We start from the raw sequence: 22,378 nt of genomic DNA, 5'->3' as shown, positions 1-22,378 counted from the left end.
CTCACTGGATAATTGCATATAATTCTCATATATCATCCAATTTTAAATACCTCTTCAAAATCAGTAGGCACTACTTATAACTCTTATTTTGATTACACCATGTTGTCGCATGCCGCTCCTATATCGCTGTTTCACTTCCGACGGAGCGCAATCAGCATTTTCCGGGCGGAAACAAGTTCGTTCACTCGCACACTCACCAACAAGAACAGAGCTGTACCTCTACTGACTAGCAACCGACGTCTATGGCGGTGCTTCCAACGCACGCTAGGGACGACGAGCTCGATCATGTCGGGCCCGTGAAGATCATCGAAGACGAGAACCAACTGTTCCACGAGTCGCAACCGGCACTGGACGACAGCGACGAAGAGGACACCATCAAGACCAAGCGACTGTCGAGCGACGAGGACGACGTCAAGGACAAGCGACTGTCCAATGTTACGGCCGCCAGCAGCGATGGCGAGGTGCTCACAGGAGAAGACCGTGACCGCATTCGTGAGGTGCGCGAGCGCGTGCTGCAGGACGCCGCCAACCGCCCGCCGGTGTCGCCAGCCAAGAACCACTTCCGGCGTGCCATGACCGTGGCCGTACCGTCGCAAGGCCTCGTGCCCAGGAAAGACGCGCCCGAGCATGACAACGACAGCGGCAGCAAAGCAGGCGAGACGCCTTCGAGCCTGAGACTCATGCGCTCCAAGAGCTGGGCTGGCTGCCCACAACGTGACGCTGCTCTGGAGGCGATTGAGAATCGTCAAGTACAATTCCGTTTCTCCACCGCGGCATCAGCGCGCGAAATCGTGCGTGAAATGCACTCGCACCGTCTTCGCGAGTTCCCCGAGCAGTGCGTCATGTCGGCGCAGATGGAGATGCAGATCGGCTCGGTCTGGCGCAAAATGACCGTCCAGGTGGACCGCGACGGCCTCAACTGCCAGCGCGTGTCGCTCTTCCGCAAGAAAACCAAGGAGTTCCAGATCTTCAAGGACGATCTGCTCGCTGCGTCGCTTACGCCCGGCAGCAAGACCAGCGTGGACGTGCACTTCATGCTGCCAGGCAGAGGCAAGGAGCACCGTCGCCTCATGCGTCGATACCGCACCATCACTCTGCGTTTCAATGACGAAACCACAGCTGCCAAGCTGGTGACTTCACTGCAAATGTTTGTGAAGTGGATGGCTCGTGTGCCCGAAAATGTGACGCGTCGTATCAAGGTGGTAGTCAACCCGCACTCGGGCCGTCGCCGCGGACGTAAAGTCTGGGAGCACTGGAGGACGCTACTGGAACTCGCCAACATCCAGTGCGACGTGGAGGAGACTCAATACAGCGGGCACGCACGCGACATCGGTGCAGCTTTCGACCTCGATATGAAGTACGAAGCCATCGTGTTTGTCGGCGGCGACGGTACAGTCAATGAGTTCATGAACGGCGTGTTCTCTCGCGAGGAGAGTGTGTGGCGCACACTGGTCGCTACGACGCCCGTGTCACTCATTTGTGCTGGTACTGATAACGCCTTTGGCAAGGGTGTGGGCACCCCCACACATGCATCGTCGGTGTACTGCATCATCAAGCGCAAGATCCGCCCGCTCGACGTGATGACATGCCAAGCCAGCAACGACGATGGCTCCACTCGTCTCGAGTTTGCGTGTACAGGTGTGAGCTACGGCATCGGCTCGGACATCGCTGTCGAGTCGGAGGCAACCAGATGGCTGGGCGTGCACCGATACTTCTACCTCAAGGTCAAACGTGGCCTCTTCGCGCCTCACAAGCACGAGGCCAAGATCAGTTACGTTCTATCGGATAATGTGCCTGTCGACCCCAACACAGGCGAGCAGATTCTGCGCACTTACTACGAGATCATGGACGACACTGCAGAGGACCAACATCACGTGGAGCGCTGCAGCATCTACGACGACACGGACCCGGCTGCCAAGCAGTGGAAGGGCGACGCCGAGTCGATCTTTCATCCTGCGAGTGAGGAGAAATATGCTGGTAAGTGGCATAGCTTTTCGTCAGAGCTGACGTCGGCTGGCGGCTCCAACGTGTACTTTGAGACCAAGTACGCGCACCCGTCGGACGGCAATCTGGATCTGATCTACTCCCGCAAGGGCAACATCTCGCAGACAGCCGAGATCGCCGTGCGCTATCTGAGCAACACGTTCCTAAAGTCGAAACTGGTTGGCTACCACAAGGTCAAGGCCATGGTGATCGAGCCGATCGTGGAAGACGTGCTGAACGTGGACGGAGAGGTGTTCGCCGGCCCTGGGCCGTTCCGCGTCGAGGTCGTGCCACAGCTACTGTGCGTGCTGTCCGAAAAATGAGTGACCAGCTTTTATCCATAATTGACGATTCATACGCAAAGACGATAAAAAAAGAAGTGGTAGTCCAGTCGGTACCATAGTGATAGGAAGGAGAAGAGCACGATCGAAGCGCTCGAGGAGTAAAGCAGCCGGGCGTCGAAGGAAGCGCCTGGTGCCACAGGAGGGTAAACTAAAGTGAATTTACGTAAGTCAGTGAATGCAACGGGGCCAAATGTTTGCCGAACATAATCTTCTTCGCCTCTCCGTTCTTTAAGTGCAACCAGCCTGCGGGCGGACGCCAGTCGCCATCAACAATGCTGGAATGTGCAATCGGAACCTGGTCAGACTCTGCCTCTGACACAGAAGTAGCAAACGGCCTTGTGGTCGGACTCCGACCACAAGTGCCGCCCCCCTTCCACCCCACGCTATAATACTCGATAAATAAGGCAGGGATGAGTGGGTGTACGTGTAGCTTAACGGAGCCATCTTCATCTTAGTCTGTCAAGACTGTTGTGCGTGACACGATGGCTACACTCATCTGCACCGAGTCGTCTGAATGTCGTAGATGCTTCGAGCGACATTTTTGTATCACACGACTTCACGACGACTGAGGTTTTATTCTGGCTCTGGAAGAAGAGCCAGGTGTGCCCATTTTTGCATGCACTCTCGAGTTTGGTACCGGCAAACATAACGGCAAGTAAGACAGGCTGTGTCGCTACATGATTTATGTAGCGACACAGCCTACGAAATACTAAGATTGAGTCGACCGGGCGTCCACAAAGCCGGCGACGGCTATGATCTTGCAACGGTGCTGTTTGCGGGCACACAAGAAGTTTGAGCACTTTGCGTAAAAAAGAGCGTTGTACCCAGTTCTGGATCGCGGTTTCGATTGCTTTTTTATCCTGTGCCGACTTGGCACAGGAGAAACTCTGCCAAATCGAGAAGGTTGTTGATATTGGTTTTGCAGGTGTCAATTGAGCTGATCTGTCGCGAAATACCACAGTCATTCCAGTTGAATTTCAATCGGTATTCGTAGCTCTAATCGTTGTCGTTATTGACCAATAAACGGGCAGTCACTCCTTTTCTCTCAAATCACGAAACGCTCCGTTTGACTATTGTGACCAGACTACGACATTGTGACAAGAAATATGGACAAACTGATGAAAGTGGCGTTACTCTCGCCAATTCGAGCTCATGATCAAAGTGTCAAAAAAATTGTGTGCCTGCGCTCTTCCCGAAGACACAAAGGAGCAGCCTGTCATCGCTTTGTATGAGATGATTCATGACGCAGTCGTTGCCTTTAAAGTTTAGAAGAGGTGTGTCGCTTGGCCGAATTTGGGCTATGCTCCCATTTTAGGGCGAGGTTTTTTGTCAGCAGGAAGGCGTCAGTGTTACTGACCCGTTTATGGCATTTGTCGTCGAATCGATCTCGTCTTCGCCAATGAAATTGCGCGATATGGATGAGGGTAGGGGATGCTCAGAACGACGACGCGAGGGGGGAGTCAAGGCTGGAGCCAAGAGGAAGAGGCCTCGCGTACGACGGATAGACGGACGTCCAGTTCGGATTGTTGCGCTGGCCAAACGCCACCAGGCGCGAGCAGGAGAAGGTTGAAAGCTCTCCTTCGACATCTGGTCCACGTAGCGGCAAGGGTTCGCTCTCTCGCTGCACCACAGCACCAGGCGGTAGAGGCCTCCACAACCGGCAGGGTACGTGCAACACGTGGGGAAGGGCACCGACTCAATCTTAGCAGCTTCACACGAGAAAACACGCCTGCACCGCAGTCGAGAGGCTAACCCGACGCTCTGCTCTGTGTGTGTCTTCCTCGTAGCTACTAGCAACAGTCAGAAGACTCGTTTTAGGGTGCGTCGCGGCTTGAGTGCAAATGTACCCCCCTCCCTGGCTAGTGCTAACTTGTCCATCTTGTTGCCAGTGTCAGAGATGTCGTTCCGGTTCCCTCGATGGGGACGAAAGAAGAGCAAAAGCAAAGAGCCCGTCGGGGGCAACAAGTACTACCCTAACGGTGCAAACGGGGCCGGCGGTGTTCCGCGTGGTCCTCCGTCCGCACCGGGACGCACCTACAGCAATGGCTCGGACTATCAGTCGCAGCAGTCGTGGCAAGCCAACGGCACAATGCCGCCGGCGCCCGCCTCGGCCGACTACCAAAACTCTGGCCAGCGCGCGGCAGCTCCGTCCGCGAACCGAGGGGCGGCGCTCCCTTTCTCTCACCCACTGTACGCCATGGACGCCGAGGGTATGATCCACCTCAAGGCTACGGGCAAGGGACTGGATGACTCCGATCTGGCCGTACACCAGGACGAGATTATCAACACTGTCGTCAAGTACGTGCAGGACTCGATGCGTAAGGAACTGGGCTTCCGCGAGGTCTTCATCCCAGCCAGCAGCACCCCCGAGGCGCCAGTAAAGGCGAATGTGTTCGTGTCTCGCAACTACGAGACGTGTAAGAAGCTTCTGGTCTTTGTGGCCGTCAGTCGAGGCCTGTATCCTGGTCTCTGGAGTCGCGGACTGGTACTCCATGCTGGTGTCAAGAGCGGAAGTATGCTCGAGTACTTCCGCAAGGCTATTGACGAAGGCTACGGTATCATTGTGGCCAATCCCAACAAGAACGTCATCGTGATGCGTGACGGCAAGCAAAGACTGCAAATTCCCGGATCTTCCAGTCCGGAGGAACACATGGACTCACTATGGGACTCGTACGTCGCGAGATCTGCGGCCAGACGCGTGTATTTCCTCGGATACTCGTACGGCGGTGTGCTCATCAAGTATCTTCTCCAGTCTCGGGGCGACCAGCTGATGCGTCGTAATGGAGCCATTGCACTCATCGAGTCGAGTCACCGTATCGAAGACGGCGACTCGCAGTCCGTCAAGTCCATCCTGGCACACCGTACGATGTACTGGGAGAGCAACGATCAACTGTTCCAGACGAAACTGGACGGTGACGCACCCCATCGTACCGGTTGTACCTGTTTGTCGGCCGGGAGACCGCCGCGTGCCCACGCGAACCATTACTACGTGACTGCCTTCTGCATCAACAAGATCCAGGACGCGTTGTTCCGGTTTTTGGACACACGCGACGCTACCACGTACGTGGCTGGAGAGAAACCTGTGCCGGAACCGCCTGCATCGGCACCGGCAGTGGTCGTCAACGGTGCCGGTCCGGCCGCGCCTCAATTGGTACGGCAAGAGTCGACGCGACGTGAAGCCAACAACTCGAAGATGGGCAACAGTGAGAAGCACTGCAACTTGTGTCTGTTCCACTTCACGCTGTTCGACCGTCGCCATCATTGCCGCATGTGTCACCGCGCTGTCTGCAACGCCTGCTCGCGTGACCGTCTCTTCTTGCCGGGATCCAGTACGGCCCAACGTGTGTGTACGGAGTGTGCCACGGAAGGCCCGCGTACCAACAACCAGGCCCCACCGCAGCCGGTTCCGAGCTACCCGCGCATGAACCGCACTGCCAGCGACGCTGTGGCCACCACGAACTCCTCGATGGATATGTCACAAGCTCGTAATCGGTCGGACACGCAGATGTCCAACCAGGGACGATCCGAGTCGAACGCTCAAGCTCCTCAAAACTCCAAACTCAGTGTCGAAGACTTCGATCTGCTCAAGGTTATCGGTAAAGGCGCGTTCGGTAAGGTTATGCTGGTGCGCAAGAAGGTGCCGGATGGAACGTCGAACCCCAACGCCATCTACGCCATGAAGGTGCTGAAGAAGGCGTCGGTGTTTGCGAAGAACCAGGTGGAGCACACCAAGTCGGAGCGTCGTATCCTGCGTGACATTGATCACCCGTTCGTGGTGCGGCTGCGGTATGCGTTCCAGAACGAAGACAAGTTGTACCTGGTCATGGACTACTACAACGGTGGCTCGCTGTTCTTCCACTTGCGGAAGTCGCGCAAGTTCTCGGAGAAACGCGCTCGCTTCTACGCGGCGCAGCTGCTCATGTCGATGTCGCACTTGCACGAGCTCAACATCGCGTACCGTGACTTGAAGCTGGAGAATATTCTGATGGACGACAAGGGTTTCATTGCTCTGACGGACTTTGGTCTGTCCAAGGAAAACGTGGACATGCCCGATGGAGCCAAGACCTTTTGTGGTACGGCCGAATACATTGCGCCTGAACTACTCAAGGGTCTGCCGTACGGTAAGGCTGTGGACTGGTGGGGCTTCGGTACCTTGCTGTATGAAATGATGACTGGCCAGACGCCGTTTTTCGACCGGAACCGGAAGCGCATGTTCCACAATATTCTACACCGGGACGTCGTATTTACCCAGGCCTTCTCGGAGGACGCCAAGGATCTGCTGACTGGTCTGCTACGCAGAGACCCGGCCAAGCGATTAGGCTCAGGCCCGTCGGGTGTGCAGGAGATTATGGACCACCCGTTCTTCGCTAGCATCGACTTTGATAAGCTGCTGAAACGTGAGGTGGAGCCACCATTCAAGCCTGTGGTGAGCAGCGAGGCCGACACAGGCAACGTTGCCAACATCTTCACGCGCGAAATGGCCCGCGATTCGCCCGTGACGCAGGAGCTAGGAGCGACGCATCGTGCGCAGGCTCACTTTGATGGGTTCACGTACATGCCCGGCAACGAGCACTTGAACTAATCGAAGAAGAGTGGAAGGAGGGTCAAAAGATTGTTAGACGACTACCCGTTCCCACGACAGACGAAGTCAAAGAGCAAGAGCACACTGCGAGGGGGGAAAGCTGTCAAAGTCGAGGGAGTAGCGAGGTCGAGTTGGCCGAGCATGCAGCTTCGTTGGAAAACTCCATTTGCAGTGAGTGGGTGAGGGAGGCGACACGAGCGAGAGAGCCGTGTCGGTGTGTGTTGTGTAAGAGAAGAAGAAGAGGGACAAGGAGCAAGACGAGCGAGCTGGAGAGAGGATACACGACCCGCTCACGGGTCTTGGGGGAAAGAGGTGTCGTGTTTCCTTCTGCCAGCGAACTCGCCATTTTAGTTTTAGCTTTGCCAGTGGCGCAAGATGAAAAAAGAGAAAATGAATATCCATACTAACGTACTGTTTCATTTGTGCTTTTCTTCGCTTTTAACCCTTAGTTCCCGGCCTCAAATATGAGGGTATATTTTGACCTCGTCCCATATACAGATATAAAGGAATTTGTATGGGGTTTCAATTAAGTCCGGATATCTTGGCGCGGGTTCGGGGTGGTAACAACGACTTGCCAGTGTGTATAGTACGGATTCTCCAACATAAAGGAGGGTTTATGTAGTACATTGAGACGATCATATACAACTATGCTGTATAAATAAACATAAGATATGTACTGTTTATTGATTAGCCTATCTTTGTGCTGTTGCATACGTCCAGCAGCGGTGAGTTCATTTATTATAGCCAATAACAAGAAAGATCAAGTGCCGTATCAATTGATTGCTCCTTGCATAGACATGTACGACCAGACGGCGCAACCACTACGCCTCCTCCTCCACCGCTTCATCATCTTCTTCGCTCGACTCCCCAGCACCAGCACCAGCACTTGCTCCGCTCTCGCCTACCTGCTGTCTGCGTCTCCGCTTCTTGCCTGGCCGCGACGCTGGCGGTCGTTCACGTGTCCTGTGCTCTTGCAGTAGGTCGCGCGGGATGTCGTTGCCGTTGTTCCAATCAGCATGCCAAATGCTGAAGCACGTACTGACCCTGCCTTCACGCGGAACGGTGCATAGGTATTTACTAAATCAAAACGAGTTAGCCAAAGCTTACGGTAAGGGTACCAAGCGAGCTACGCACCGTTTGTTCCCGTTCGAGCACTCCGGGCAGAAGTATTTCGTAAACTTGCGAGGCTTGACCTTGTAGATGGCACAGACTTTGCATGATCGGTGGCGTCGCTTCACACCCTGCTCGCAATCGACAGTATCTGGGTTTTCTTCTAAACAATGTCCGTCGATAGCTGACGATGCGCTTCCTTGTAGCTGTGTTGAATCTGCTCTTGCCGGCGAAGGGGCAGTTCTATCTTGCGCAGATGTCGCTTGCTGGTCCAATACAGTCAAGCCCACCATAAGTTAGTTGTTATGTTGGAAGGCTGCTGAAGCAGATGAGGTTATGTTGACTGGTCAACATTTGACTTACATCAATCTCGTCAAACGCTTCGATTGAATCTACTGCCAGTAGCTGCTCCATCAATTCCTCAAAAAACGAGAAGTGTTTTGGCGGGCGCCTGTTGTTTACCTTTCGATAGTGTCGATGAATGATAAACGCGTTCACAAGCGCCATATCCAGAAGCCCCAGAAACAGAGTCTTGTAGTACTTGCGTGTTTTGTAGCAAAGTTGCACGCTGTAACGTTGCAACCGGAGTTGATCATGGACGTCGACTCCACCCATCCAGCGGTGGTAGTCGCGAACAAGCTCTGGAGCCGGCACCGGCGTCATTTCTCCGTGGATGCGTCTCACTAGAATACAAATACAATTAGTGCTAACACCCAAATGGGAACTCAATGCATGTAGTACGTACTCACGGTGCCAGTTTGGCGGCTGCCCCCACTTGAGAGCAGGTGCACCGGGTTACGGTCCATCCACATGGCAGCAGTTAGTTGCGAAAACATCTTGTTTTGAGCCAGCTTGATGGTACCTTGCGGAGGCACCAGTACCTCGCGCCTGTTCACCTTTTTTTTCTTTTTCGTAGTGATCACTCCAGCAGCGTAACCTGATCTATCCGTCTGTATCGTCCTCGTTAGATACATCCGATAATGAAGCAGCTCCAGCGCCAGCTTGACCGACGTGTAGAAACGGTCGGTGACGACTAATCTCCATGGAGACGTCGGTGACGGAGATAAGAGAGCTTTCATGTTTCGAAGTACAGCCGCTTCTCCAGTGTTGTTATCCTTTGGAACAGGAGTACGTAGATGTGGCTTCGCCCCGCAATAAATCTCAATTCTAGCAGGCAAACACATCAACAGAGACGATTATGTTAATATTATGTTGTATCAACAGATGGCGCAGGATTCTTATGTTGGACAAGTCAACATAAGTACTTGGGCCAAAAAAAAAGGCAAGCCGAAGCTTGCCTCAAGCTACCTCATGCAGTACGCGGTCTTGGCACACGCAGCAACAAACACCTTCGTCCCCCACTTGTGGGGCTTGTCCTTGTTGAAGATCCTCATGGGATTGTATCGCGAGCGCGAAGGCAGTGTTGCTTCATCGAAGCTGATGACTGGGGGAGCTCTGCGAATGTTCGCTGTAGCACATCGAGCACCGGTCGAATCTTCCACGCTCGGTCCGTACGGGCTTGTGGCGACTTGTTGCTCGAAAAGTGTAGATATCCCATGATATGAAAAAAACGATTCTTTCCCATCACGAGACTGAAGCGGTTTGACGGTAGAACTCCAACTTTCTTCATTGACCAATGCGCTGCAATGCCTTTCCGGATGGGGACCAACATACGTGCAATCAGCAATGCCATAACTTGAAGGACCTCGTAAGTTTGTATTTCTTCAACTGCTGACAACCGCCGTCTGATCTCAGCAAGATCTTCTGCTTCGCCACCACTACGCTGTTGCTGTCTGCGAATTGAGCGGGCCCTCGTAGGGATTGACTGAGTATGATAGCGGTTGCTTTCGACAGCAATTTGGGACCAAATCTTCGGCGGCAGGAAAAAGAAGAGCAATGCCAGCGGATCGTCCCCAAGGCGTAGCACGCTGTCACTTGGTCCGTATGGCCCATCATACAACCCAGCATACGTTGGGTCAGGTCCAAATTTAGTCGCGTCTAGATACAACACACAAGGACAAAAACTATGTTAGCCTTTATGTTAACTCAGAAACAAAATGAAAGGATTATGTAGGATTCGGCCAACATAACGTACCATACTCCCAGCCATCGGTACGCATTGCAGTGATCAGTGGTGCGTTCTTCGCTGCGGATAACCACGCCGTGTCTGGAAGCTCCTCGATGTCGTGGTCCGAATCTTCATCTGTCAGCTCTCCAAGGTCCCAGTCACCGTCCCAACTATCGTCAGCAGCATCCTCTTCGTCTTCAGGTTCCTCACGAAGCTCTGGGTCCTCGTCGGAGTTGAGCCCGGTGCATTCGTCAGCTCCTTCGTCCATAAAGTTAGGGTCTGTGTCAATAACACACGCAGGTACACTGTGCACAACGTCTGCTTCGTAAACACTCTCGTCTTCGTCACCTTGCATTCTCTGTTCACCATACATCACGTACGTTGGATATTATGTTAGACATGTTGTCAGCCACAATCCTTCTAGGTTGGATAAACAAACAAAACGCACCGTGTCATCGTCGCCATCGCTGTCTTCTTGTAGGAGAGCGCGGCGATGCCCTCTTGTCGGCACTTGAGTACTACGCTTTCGTTTTTCAGCACTGGAATCAGTAGTAGCTAACGCGATACCAGACGGTTGGGCAGGCAGCGCAGTCTCAACGCTCAAAACCATGTCCGCGACGACTTCTGTCACCTCCGTCTCGTGGTCTGCTTCCACCTCCATCGCATCCGCTATCGCGGTTGTCTCTATCGTCTCCTTCGCTTCAGCAATCGTCTGGTTTCGCGAGCCCTCTTTTTCGCCCGCCGTGTCTGCAACCTGAGCACTTGCTGAAGGAATATACAGACCTTTATACTGCGCCACCTCCATATCTGCCGTTGTGCGCTTGGCAGCCTTCTTCTTTGTCGCCTTCTTCGCCTTCGTCTGCCATGCTTCATCTGCCGCTCTTCTGCTCTGTCCGTCGAATGCGGCGCTCGTGACGCTCATATAGCAGAGCCTCGCGACAGAGGCGCCTTTCTTGCTCGGTGAGGTGGTGACGCGGTGTCTTGGGTGTCGGCGCAACCATGTTGCTATCGGCCGTCGTTTTGAAGAGTGAGGAGGTTGGTGGCTGGTGGCCACTCGCTCGATAGTGGGTGCCTCCCTTTTCTAACTCATTCAACCAAACTAAACCTAAGCCTGTGCATGTGACCGTTTCACACTCATATCAATGACTTCATTTCATTATAGCGGGGAAAGGGGGGGTATGGACCGTTGCCCCATACAAAATTCAGGTATAAGATTTGCTTATGTTGTACCTCCAACATAAAATAAAAGGTGCAACAGAAGTGAATTAGGGTAAACACCCCTTATGTTGGATGATCCAACATAAAGGAACTAAGAGCATCTCCACCGGTGGGGCTCTATATCTATATAGCGACTGAAGAGCTCAAATTGATAACTACTGGGGTTTCACCAGGCGTCTCTATCGCCAATTTTTTAGCTACCGGGGGGTTTCGGTCGCTATTTCGGACGCCATAGCGACTAAAATCTATAGGAGGTTGGATCACTTGCAAACGAACAATGCCTCGAGGAAAAGCTTGGTCGGACAAGGAAGACGCCGCCCTGTGCACGGCGTGGTGCGCTAACCAATCGCAGGGGCCGATCAGAGGGCGGACAACCTTTGGACGCTAATCTTGCAGTCATACTGTACGATAGTACCAGGATGCTAGTGCGGCGATACTTCGCCGCACAAGCATCTTAATAGCCGCAGTGAAGTCTCTGTCGACATTTGCAGCCTTGCCGGGCTGTGAACCGCCGTGTTTTCTCTTTTCGTGCGCGAGGGGTCAAAAGTAGCGAGCAGACGTACGCCTCTTCTCGTCGTCAAGAGCTTCTCGCAGAAGACGATTTCTCCACATAGCGACAGATTGGTGAGTGATGCCTCTCGGTGTCTATCGCTAAAAACATTCCGGCCAATCGGAAGGCAACGAGTCTATAGATATAGCGACACACCGGTGGAGATGCTCTAAGGGGTTAAGGAGAACTGAATGCTTCTTCTAAACCGTGTACTAAAACTGTAGTATTAATAGTCGACAGCTTACCAGTTTGTTTGAAAACTTGTGCTTTTTATAACGTTAAAAATCCCTTAAATAATGAGCGCTTACATGTAGGCAGCACTACTATCTACTTCAGCACTTAAATAGTGCAGTCCAGCAACAGCTTGACTAAAAATAAAGGGTAAACATTCACGTGAGCTATTCTGGGTCAAATTCTCCACCCTCGCTATTACTTGTTCAGACGAAGGAGACGTGTTTTATAGATAGCAGACCAACAATAGGCATTTCTAGCTGTTGCTGGCGTTCCTCTGCGTCAACGGTCGGGGAGGTGTTACCCTCCTCCTTCTCATTCCTGAACTTCCAGCGCTTTTGCCAAAACCCCAGACTAGTGCGTAGACTTTCAGCAACAATGAGCAGCACGAAGGGGCTCATCCGATTCGGTGATGTCGTCAAGCTGCAGACCAAGTCGGCGTTTATCGAGAGCACTCCGTCCTTCCTGGGGTTTCTTGAACTACCCGGTAAGGCGCAGACCCAACTGCTTGTGGTACCCCCAGTGAAGGATGATGTCAAGGACCGTTTCACGGAGGCCGAGTTCATCATGTACGTCACTTTGAAATGCCTTCCAGTTCACTCTGCTCACCTTATGCAACTACAGTGCCCCAATTCGTGGAGACAAGCAACAGGCAAACGGCACCCCACTGACCTACCAGACTCCGTTCGTGCTTCGAACTTCAGACGGAAAGGATGGCAGCACGTACTCGCTTAACAACAAGGTGGTAGGGCAACGTGAAGGTGTCAGTCTGCAACTCTCAGCCACCAAAGGTGAGATGTATATTCAGGTGGAGAAGGAAAGCTGCACAAACACCACTGATGTTCAATACGGCGACGACGGTCTTAACCTCCGCGTCGTCGACTCGAATCGTGTCCGCAAGACGCTTAACCAACCACTTACCCATGCTGCCAAACCCAAGAGCGACACACCCGGCGGTATTGTCACCTGTGGTGCCAAGGGCACGAGTCTCACCTTCAGCTTCCACATTTCAGTCGATGCTGACGGGAAGCCGAAGACCGAGACGACCAAGTACATCAAGAACCCGCAAGCTCGTCGCGGCAGCATGGAGGCACTCAGTCCGTCAAAGGTGGACCAGCTCGGGCGTGCAGACCGTATTGACAGTAGTGAGTTCTCCGATGTTGACGCTATGAGTCGCTCCAGTAGTATCGCTGGCTTCGGCTCAAACCCCGCGAGTCCTCGTAGTAGCTCCATGACAAATGGACTGGCGAGTCCTGTCGATCCTGCTGCCGTGGCTGCACGGCTTCCAGCTGTGAAGGATGACGAAGACCCCGAAACGGAGGCGACTGTCTCGACAAGTAGTGCGCCTACTTCCACGCATGAGGCTTCGAGGGCGGTACCTGCGGATTCTGCCAACTCGAAGTCTGCGGACACCAAAAAGGCCTCTCCTGCCTCGCCACCGAAGCCTGCGGACACCAAAAAGGCCTCTCCTGCCTCACCACCGAAGCCTGCTACTGTGGAGGCGAAAGCTAAAGCTTCTCCTGCTCCATCGCCGGTGAAAACTGCACCAGCTGCATCACCGGCTAAGACCGAAGTGACCAAGACTGAGCTCGTGAAAGCTGAATCCACGAAGACTGAGCCTGTCAAAGAAGATCTCAAAGCTGAGACTACAAAGACTTCCTCAGTGAAGGCCGATCCAGTGACTACAGCTAATAGAGCAGCGTCTAATGAGCCGAAGACGGTTGTGGCCGACGCATCAACCTTCCCTCCTACACCCGCCATCAACGGTCCTGCACCTGCACCTGTGGTGCTGTCTCCGAAGGCGGCAGCTTCGCCCAAGACCACTTTGAAGGCGACTACTACCACGTCTAATGCGCCGGCATCCTCCAAGATGATGAAGCAGGAGGACGTAGCCGAGCTGAAGGCCGAAGCCGAAGTGGAGAATCTGGAGCCAGCGTGTGGTGCCAAGTGCAGCGTCATGTAAGCCACGGTCGATCGAGCCGTAGAACTCCGCTGCATATTATAAACCCTTAATAATGAACTTCTGCTCTCAACTGTCCTCTATGCTTTTGCATATACTTGCCATCACTTCTCGAGTCGCTTGACTACTTTCTTCGATCTCCATACTTTCGTGTTCATTCTTCTGTTTGCGACGCTCACGCTGCACCGCTGCAGCTGTACTTTCACGTCGAGCGATGCGCTCTAGACGCTTTTGCTCTAAAGCTTCCCCTTCTCGTGCTTGAGCGTCCTCGACGGCGCTAATCATAAACCCTTCGTCTTTCATATATGGCTCTGCTAGCAGCCCTCGTTGCTGGACTCGCGTTGACCGGAAGCCCTCGGCTGAGTTTTCAAGTACCAACGGAGCGTAGATAGGATCCATGGAGCGTGCCAATGCTCGTCTCACGAACGCTATTTGAGATGCGGTAGTTGGGGAACAGAAGCTCAAGCCTCGTGGTGCTCCTGGACGCTGACAGTCGTGGACTCCCTGCGCTCGATCCAGCGCCTCCGATGCTGTAATTCCGTACACACGACCGAGTAGCAACGCCGACACGATGCCCGTACGACCATGGCCAAGGCGACTGAATACGTACAGGTTCTTACCGGCACGGAGCCTCGGCTCGACGTGTTCTTCGAGGAAAGACGTCAACTTGTCACTGTCTGGAACACTGTCATGCTTAATTGGGAAATACAAGAACTCGATCTGCATCATACCCAGTCTTGCAAGCTCTTGTGAAGCTTTGGCAGCCTGTTGTTCAGCCAGTTGGAGCTTTTGTTGCAGCGCGTCACGTGCTTCTCTCATCTTTGCTTCGTCAGTATCATCCTCGTCTTGTAGTTGTTGCACTGACATCGATGCTCTCCTCACTCTGGTTTCTTTCGTTCCAGAACTCCCCACTGCAACAGCAGAGGCAGTAGCGACGTCTGCGTCGAGCTCGATCAGGGCCTGTTGTGCTAATGCAACATGACGTTTGCTGATCGTCTCGGCGCCTCTCAGCTCCGTACACAGAGCTCGATACTTAGCGCGAACTTGACGTTCACAACTCCAATCAGCGGCGTTGGAATCTGTCTCCACACTTTGGAGTTCTTCGGGTTCCATTAGACACAGGAACACACTAATTTGCTGCAAGAGTACACTCGTAGCAAAGTCCGTGCGTGACACAAGTCGTCGTGCTTCACGGAAGGCAGGACCGATAGGACACGCTCCAGCCAGAACTCGAGCTCGAATGACCCAGTACGACGTATCTGCTGGGCCAGCATGGTTGCCTTTGAACGACTTGTAAGTCGCCATGTCTTCGATGATAACCTGGGTTGCAGGAGCAACCGACTTGTCGTGTGCTGTGCGTCGTCGAGCTCCCATACGCGGTAGTTTAGGTAGCATTGTCTTCATTCCGTAACTAGGATGCCACGTTATAGCTGGTGGAGGTGGAGGGTCACTAGGTCCTACAGCTTCACGCCATCGTCTTAACGCCATACACTTCCGTTCTTCCATCTGCCGAGTAAGGAATGCGTACAGCTTCCGTGCTTCGATCTGTCGACGTCGGTAGAGTTCCAGTGCATCTATTGAAGACCCTAACGTCTTGCTAAGTAGGAGTTGACGTGCTCTTTGACGCTCTCTTTCAGCTACCCGTTGAGTCCAAGCTTGCAATACACAAGCAGCGCGTTCTCGATTCTGCTGCGTTTCTCGCTCACGATGCCGTTTCACGTACTCACGCCACAGTCGCCAAGCAAAACCTGCATACACAAACAGCAATTGTTCCAGGATCGCTCGCAGATGCTGTCGACGCACGCGTTCGGGGAGCACCAAGTCGTGTTGCGGTATCATGAAGCAGCGAATGCGAGTGGCAGGGGGCCAAGGCGTGGGCACTGGTTTCTCCACTTCTTCCTCAAACATCAAGTCACGACTAGCTATACCAACTTCGAACGGTACGGCGTCTTCCTCGCGTAGATTACCAGCACGTCCGATCGAGTTCATCCACTTGCGGAAGTTCCACGTCCCTAGAGCGAGTTGTTGATGGAATCTCACATCATCCTGACGCCAAAGTCGCACGTGAAAATCGCTGCCAAGTGTTGCTGCAGTCTCAGTAACGACCTCATCCAGTAGTTCAGAAGATGGAAATGTTTCCAGCTCCGCGTCACCGCAATCCTCAAGTCCGATACGCCAGTGATGTATGCGTCCCCCTTCCAGTTCGCGTCGGAATTTACTCCGTGCGATCCGCTCCGCTGTCACGACAGCACGTAACGCACCAAGCTGCGTCGGGAATACTCCGATTTCGTGCGGCCAATAGGTCTCGCCACTGTCGACGTCACGATCGCTGCTAATATCCCAACCAGGCAGTGCCAAAGCTGCACGAAAGAAACCGTTGGGTAGGGCTTCTACACCTCGTAACCAGACTACACGGTGATAAAAAGTGCCTCCGCTTAAGGTCGTGGCAGGGTCCTGACTTATTAACGTGCCGTGAAGTAGTTCACGTGACCAACGCGAGCACTCTGGCGCTCGAAAGAAAATGTTCGTCCCAGCGGAAAGTGACAGCCGAGACTCGGATCGTGTCTTCGTGGCAAATGCTGCGGGAGTTTGGGGGGATGAGGACACCTCTGAGGCTTCCTGTGGCTCAGCTACTTGATTAACACTGCTAAATCGACCGAAACGAATCTTGTGTGCCGAAAGCGACGGAACCTGTTGCCACGAAGCAGATTCTTGTCAATTCCTAGCTTTCAGATGCGAGATAGCAGCAGACGCTGCGTACAATATGGATGGCATCTGTGCATCGGAAGCAGAGGGCGAGGCTGCAGTCTTCACATATAAAAACGGCAAGGAAGGTGCTACACTCTTCGCATAGACATCGTCCAGTATCACAGACCGAGCTCGTAGGCTTCATTCTGACTTCTGCAACATCGTCGACTGTGTGCTCGGCTTGATACTTGAGCTCCGATTCTCTAGTGATGTTGGGAAAGTTTGCCAGTATCCATGCAGCCACGAACCCCCTACTAATTAGCAGTTGATCGCCATCATCAGACTGCTCGGGCTCGCCACAATCTCCACTGGTACCGTTTGAGTTATGAACATGAAGGTCATTTTCTTCTCTAGTCTCTTCCTCACACAGGCTTCCTTCTCTTGATTTTCCGAAATCGTAGTGTAGTTGCTCGACTTCGTTCTCAGGGTTGTCCAAGTCACTCGCACTGATGTCGCCTTCAGAGCCAGCCGTAAGCTTTGCATTCTCGTTATTGTCATCGTCGTGCTGGAAGAGGTCTTTGCGCATCGTCTACATTAGAGACAACTGGAGAGTTAGCCTTCACATCTTGCTCAAGAACAACAAAAGTGCTCAACCTACTTCGAAATAGAGGTGGACAAATGCCCATTCGGCCCTTGAAACGTCGCTAAAACTATAGCAGACAAACCAAGAAACTCAAGAACACGGACTTCGCAAGGGACATAAAAAGCGACCCGTGTTTGTGCTAGCTCAACTGTGTCTGCCATATATGTGTGTGTGTGTTGTTGTGTGGCATCTTGAAAGCTTGTTCACCACAATAGTCGCTCTCCAGAGAAGAGTTTGTGCTCTCCTAGTCCCATTTTTATCATGTTGTGTTTCGCGTCATTTCATATCATCTTGTATGTGTTGTGTGTGTTGTGTGCTGCTTGTCTTCTGGCACGGGACTCATAACTTCATCCTCGTTTTTTTGCGTCCTCCATTCGCCTTCCGACTGTGTGTAATACTGTAACCTGCGCTCAGGTGATAAGGAAGTCCGTAGATTCAGCATCTTGGCTAACTGTTGTTGACCAACGAGCCAGAGCGACGGTACGCGTCGCCACCGAAGTCGCTGTGCATACGCAGACGGTCATTTTCGCTCTCGTTCGAGTTCGTGGCATTGAAGCCGTAAAAATTGCTCGAAAATCCACTGGACGACTGCGAAGCTAAGGTCGGATCATAGAACGACGATCCACTCGATGCTCGTCTAGCGCTCGACTGTCCGTCAAACCCAAGCGAGCTCAGACTCCCACCATCCCACGCATCAGCCGAGACCAGACCGCCGCCAGCGCTCTGACTGCGTTCGAACAGTCGACGCCCTGCGTTTCGCCCGCGACCTGTGCTCGCACTGCGAGTAGGCGGAGTCGTGGCGCCCACTCCGCTCGACTCCGTCCCAGATAAACTAGGATAGTCACCTCCAAAGCTGATGTTGACATTCGGTAGCATCTGCTGAAGGAACGCCAGTCCGCCAGACTCTCCACCTAGAGCGCTACTCCCACCGAGAGGGAGATCATTGCTGCGGAAGTCATTCCCAAAGGAACTTCTGGGAGGATGCGGTGGCGGCATATGGTGCTGCGAGCTCCCAAGTGGTGGGAAACCAGATCTGTCCGTCGTCGTAGGGAACCCTGAAGAAGTCGACGTATTTCCGGAGCGTGGAGCGTCGAATCCGCCAAACGAACTGCGGTTGTTGACTGTCGTTCCATCCAGCAACTCGTAGCGCGCACCTGACTGCTGCAACGCACCACGACCAGCATCTGCAAGGTTCGCGAATGAAAACCGAGAGGTATGCGCATCCTTAGCTGGTGCAGCCAGAGGTTGTGCCAATGGGTTGGGAGCCAACTGGACACCGAGCAGCCCTGCGAGTGCCTCGGACGAGTCGTTCCGCTGGCTGAAGATCGCGTCAATAGATGCAAACGACGAGGACGAACTCGCTGATGCAGACATCGCTGAAGTGGCAGACGGGAACGAGTCCAGCGTAGCGTCGGATGCGGTCGACGACCCCCATACGTCGCCAGACACTGGAGTCTTTGGCGTGAGCTCTACCGCACTGCTGGCACGTCGAATGCCACCGTCAAAGCCGAGCCCAAACGGACTAAAAACACTTGCACTACTGCTGTCGGCCGTATTTGTCTCTTCACTCTCGTTCTGGGATATTGCTGGGGTCGGGAATGGCTGTGCCCACGCCGGCTGCTCTGTCGACGACCCTGTCGCCAACTTTAGCGCTTCCAACGGACCTACCGCCGCCTCTGTTGTATGTTCTTTGTCTTCTTCTCGGGATGTGTCTACGCGTAAGTCTGGCTTCTTGTTTGGTACTGGATCGACTGGGGCTGGAGGCGCTGCCCCTGCAAGACTGCTACTGCTGTGTCCACCCGCTACGATATTGCTGTACGAATGCCCTCTACTCAGAGGAGGATACTCTGTGCTGTGTGTTGCTGCTCTGTCAACATGATGCGGAGACGGAGACCCTGAACTATTGATGCAATCCCCTGCGGCCTGTCTGAGTTTAGAAATCGCCGCTGCGCTCTGTGCATGTCGCTGTATGTCTCCATATGGTTCTTCGCTGTGTGATCTGACCAATGCCGTCCCTCGGGCTGGGGACGGCGCTCTAACATTCGCTGCTGAGGCTGTTCTGGTCGGTGCACTGGGTCTATGGGGCGGTGGAAATCTTGATCCTTCCCGCTCGTGTATCTGCCCATTTGCCATCGACATATCCCGGAATGCCTTCCCAGAATGTAAAGCTACAGTCACACACAGTCTTGGTCAGCTCTCGCTTAGAATCTTCACCTGTGAGAATTGATCGTCTCCTACCAGACTGCATCTCCTCCTTCGTGAAGCTATCGTCCTCGTCTCCCAGCTCGTGCAAATATAGGCAATCCGGGTTGTTACACTGCATATTACGCAAAAAGAAGTTGCAATACTTGGTCGTTCCGAACGACGCTCTACCCACACCCACAAACAAGATGGGTTCTACCCTGTCAGACTTCCCCCCTTATTCCTTCACAAAGGTAGTGTAGAGCGTACCGTAGTTGACTCCCGTCCAGGTAATATCCATCTATTGCCACTATACAGCACAACGCGTCCTCCTTATTGGCGAACGTGATGTAGGCGCTGGCCGTGGCGTTGGCTCTGTCCGTATTCAAGTGGCTCTTGTTCACCACAGCCTTAACGATCTTCCCGTACTGACCGAAGCACTCGTTAGAGCGTAAAATGTCCTCCTCGGCGAAGTGCACGGGTAGTCCGATGACGTAAACCAGGTTACGTTGCATTACGCGCACGTTCTGCAAACTCTTACGGTTCACCGTCGTCTGCTTTGCTTGCGCGGCAGAGCGTCGCTCGATCTTCTCCTTCTGCTTACGCTGCTTAGTGCGGCGTACCACACTGTCGGTCACAGTAGCCCCCAGTTAGTCGGTTAACGGTAGAATGAGGTAGAAATTAGGCAGAACACGACTTACTCTTCACGGTCCAGCGGGTTCTTCTGCTTCGAAAGCTCAGCGTAGGGCTGGCGACAGGCAGGGCACAGACCGTTGTACTCATTCTTGATCTGGTGCCAGCACCAGAGACACACTTGGTAGCCGCACGGACATGCGTTAAACGTTTGGTCCGTGATGTCCAGCTCCTCCATGCACAGAGGGCAGCAGTCAGATTCTTCCTCGTAGTCAGCCATGGTCTGGAGATGGGGGGACACGCCGTTAGTGAGGGGTAGCTGGGAGGGGGAGGACAAGTGCACGCACAGCAGATGGGTACGTAGGTCAGGGGACTTTAGCGTCGCTCGCTTTGGCGCTCTTTCTCTCTCTCTGGCGGCTGGCAGCTGGTCTCTTTCAACAGTGTTCCCTGCGAAAAGCGATACATCAGTACTTGACCGGCTGGATACCGGTAGTGGTGTGTGTCGCTATTATTGTTTTCATCTCATGACTATCTGGTAGAAAGACTTTATCAGTAACTTTTTAAAAACTTTAGAAAGCTTTCGGTAAAAGGTAGCTACGCCTTCACGAAGAAATGAAGAAAGAAGCTTTACATATACATGTATGTACATGTATAGCTTTCTTCTACATATGTACAGTACTTGGTTGGTAGAAGTGCAACTGTTATGTGTGTTGGAATACGTATTGGGAGAGCAGCGCTAGCACTTAAATAATTCAGTCTTCATTTTACCTTCAAAGAGTCACAGCGGTCAGAAGTGTGTTCACGGAACGGGGTTCCAATAATGTGGTTGCTGGTGTAATGCGCCGGAGAAAACGCTTCAGCACAAAAATAAAGAAACTTACGAGAGCACTCACTTTCCAGCTTTTCGAAACATCCATTTTTGACCAGGTAGTCACAGCTGAGGCAACCTCCTTGCCTTACCCCATGTTGAAGTGGCTTCTCTTTCGGTAATTCTTGCTTTCACTATGGTCCCACTCCGCCTTTTCGAAACGGTGTTAAACCATTGGTCATTCGCATTTCTCCTCTTTTGCGCACATCATCCTTATGCCGCACGCGCTGCAGCACTCCTTCTTCCCCACGGCCAAGGAGCTCTCAAGTGGTGTGCAGTGGTTCAAGGACCATCCGGTGCTGGCTGCTGCCGCTGCCACTGCTGTGTCCGTCATCACATATCTGAACGCACTGGAGCTGGCCGAGGCGGAGGTGGAGCATGTAAATGACGCTCCCGATACAGCAGACACTGCTGCTTCCACTCGACAAAGGAGACCGCTGCCTATTCGCCGCAAAGGCTCGCCGTCTCTGTCCCGCAAATGCTCGTCCGGAGCGGCTAGTGACGGCAAATTGTCGGCCGCCGTGAGCTGGTGCGACGAGCACGGCGGCAGTCTGACGCAAGTATTTGAGGACGATTCACCTCCGCGTAGTAGGCGAGATAGACGGATGGAGGAAAGTGACAGTGACGACGAAACGCGTGACGATGTGGCCGAGAGCTGCGAGGACGCCTTCCAACAGCACAGAGCGCTTACGGGCGGATTGCGCAAGAGCGTAACGCAGCAACAGCTGGACGCGACAGTGGGGGCGGCAGCTGTGAACGAATCGGACGCGGACACTCAGCAGACGGAGAGTCCACAGTGGGGCTGGTACGTCCCCATTACGCCGCCGCAGGACCAGTTCCAGGCGACGTCAGAACGCGACTTGGCGGTAGTGGCGTCTTGTTCGGCACAGATGACCGTCAAGACCATGCGACGCACCACTTCAGGGCAGATCCAATAGGAATTTTAAGATATGTGCGTTATGAGTCTCTTGATCTTTCGTCGGTCATGGACTGTGATGTTACAGATCCAGCGTCAATGGCTCCTCTTCACTTGGTGATTTGTTGTGTTGTGCACTCGGTTGAAGATCCTGTTGCAAATCGTCTTGAGACTCATCTTGAGGCCGCGTAGCGAGGGCGATAGTAGACTCCTCGTCTTGTGTCGTGTCCATGCTGTATTCATCCTCTTTGTCGTCGTTAGTTGTCTGGTGTCTGGCATATTTTCCTGCATTGCCTTCATGGTCATGAGCACTGCCAACTCTCTCCGAATAATGCTCATACGGCAACGAAGCCTCCGCTCTCTCCTCTCCACTTGCATCATTCTCGCTTACGCGATCCATTTG

General features: G+C 53.3%; 6 protein-coding genes across 6 annotated transcripts; 4 read left to right on the top strand and 2 right to left on the bottom strand.

Annotated features, from left to right (window-relative positions):
* Nucleotides 1-1,580: 1,580 nt before the first annotated feature.
* PITG_01366 (uncharacterized protein) lies at nt 1,581-2,501 on the top strand (the record flags this gene model as incomplete). Its single annotated transcript, XM_002907990.1, has 1 exon — nt 1,581-2,501. One exon carries the CDS (start codon nt 1,581-1,583, stop codon nt 2,304-2,306), a length of 726 nt encoding a protein of 241 aa, XP_002908036.1.
* Nucleotides 2,502-3,856: 1,355 nt separating this feature from the next.
* PITG_01365 (protein kinase, putative) lies at nt 3,857-7,326 on the top strand (the record flags this gene model as incomplete). Its single annotated transcript, XM_002907989.1, has 3 exons — nt 3,857-3,992; nt 4,115-4,146; nt 4,217-7,326. One exon carries the CDS (start codon nt 4,225-4,227, stop codon nt 6,907-6,909), a length of 2,685 nt encoding a protein of 894 aa, XP_002908035.1.
* Nucleotides 7,327-12,426: 5,100 nt separating this feature from the next.
* PITG_01363 (uncharacterized protein) lies at nt 12,427-14,049 on the top strand (the record flags this gene model as incomplete). The annotated part of the gene is made up of 3 exons (XM_002907988.1): nt 12,427-12,655; nt 12,711-13,377; nt 13,507-14,049. The coding sequence occupies 3 exons, from the start codon at nt 12,465-12,467 to the stop codon at nt 14,047-14,049; spliced, it is 1,401 nt and encodes a 466-aa protein (XP_002908034.1).
* A 66-nt stretch (nt 14,050-14,115) lies between these two features.
* On the bottom strand, nt 14,116-16,829 carry PITG_01362 (uncharacterized protein; the record flags this gene model as incomplete). The annotated part of the gene is made up of 3 exons (XM_002907987.1): nt 14,116-15,933; nt 15,979-16,625; nt 16,799-16,829. 3 exons carry the CDS (start codon nt 16,827-16,829, stop codon nt 14,116-14,118), a joined length of 2,496 nt encoding a protein of 831 aa, XP_002908033.1.
* Nucleotides 16,830-17,824: 995 nt separating this feature from the next.
* On the bottom strand, nt 17,825-20,471 carry PITG_01361 (uncharacterized protein; the record flags this gene model as incomplete). Its single annotated transcript, XM_002907986.1, has 3 exons — nt 17,825-19,229; nt 19,829-20,185; nt 20,260-20,471. 3 exons carry the CDS (start codon nt 20,469-20,471, stop codon nt 17,825-17,827), a joined length of 1,974 nt encoding a protein of 657 aa, XP_002908032.1.
* Nucleotides 20,472-21,262: 791 nt separating this feature from the next.
* PITG_01360 (uncharacterized protein) lies at nt 21,263-21,997 on the top strand (the record flags this gene model as incomplete). Its single annotated transcript, XM_002907985.1, has 1 exon — nt 21,263-21,997. One exon carries the CDS (start codon nt 21,275-21,277, stop codon nt 21,995-21,997), a length of 723 nt encoding a protein of 240 aa, XP_002908031.1.
* Nucleotides 21,998-22,378: the final 381 nt, after the last annotated feature.

This window comes from Phytophthora infestans, genomic scaffold (assembly GCF_000142945.1).
Source record: "Phytophthora infestans T30-4 supercont1.2 genomic scaffold, whole genome shotgun sequence".
Lineage (NCBI taxonomy): Eukaryota > Oomycota > Peronosporomycetes > Peronosporales > Peronosporaceae > Phytophthora > Phytophthora infestans.
This window is presented reverse-complemented; position numbering and strand designations above follow the sequence as displayed.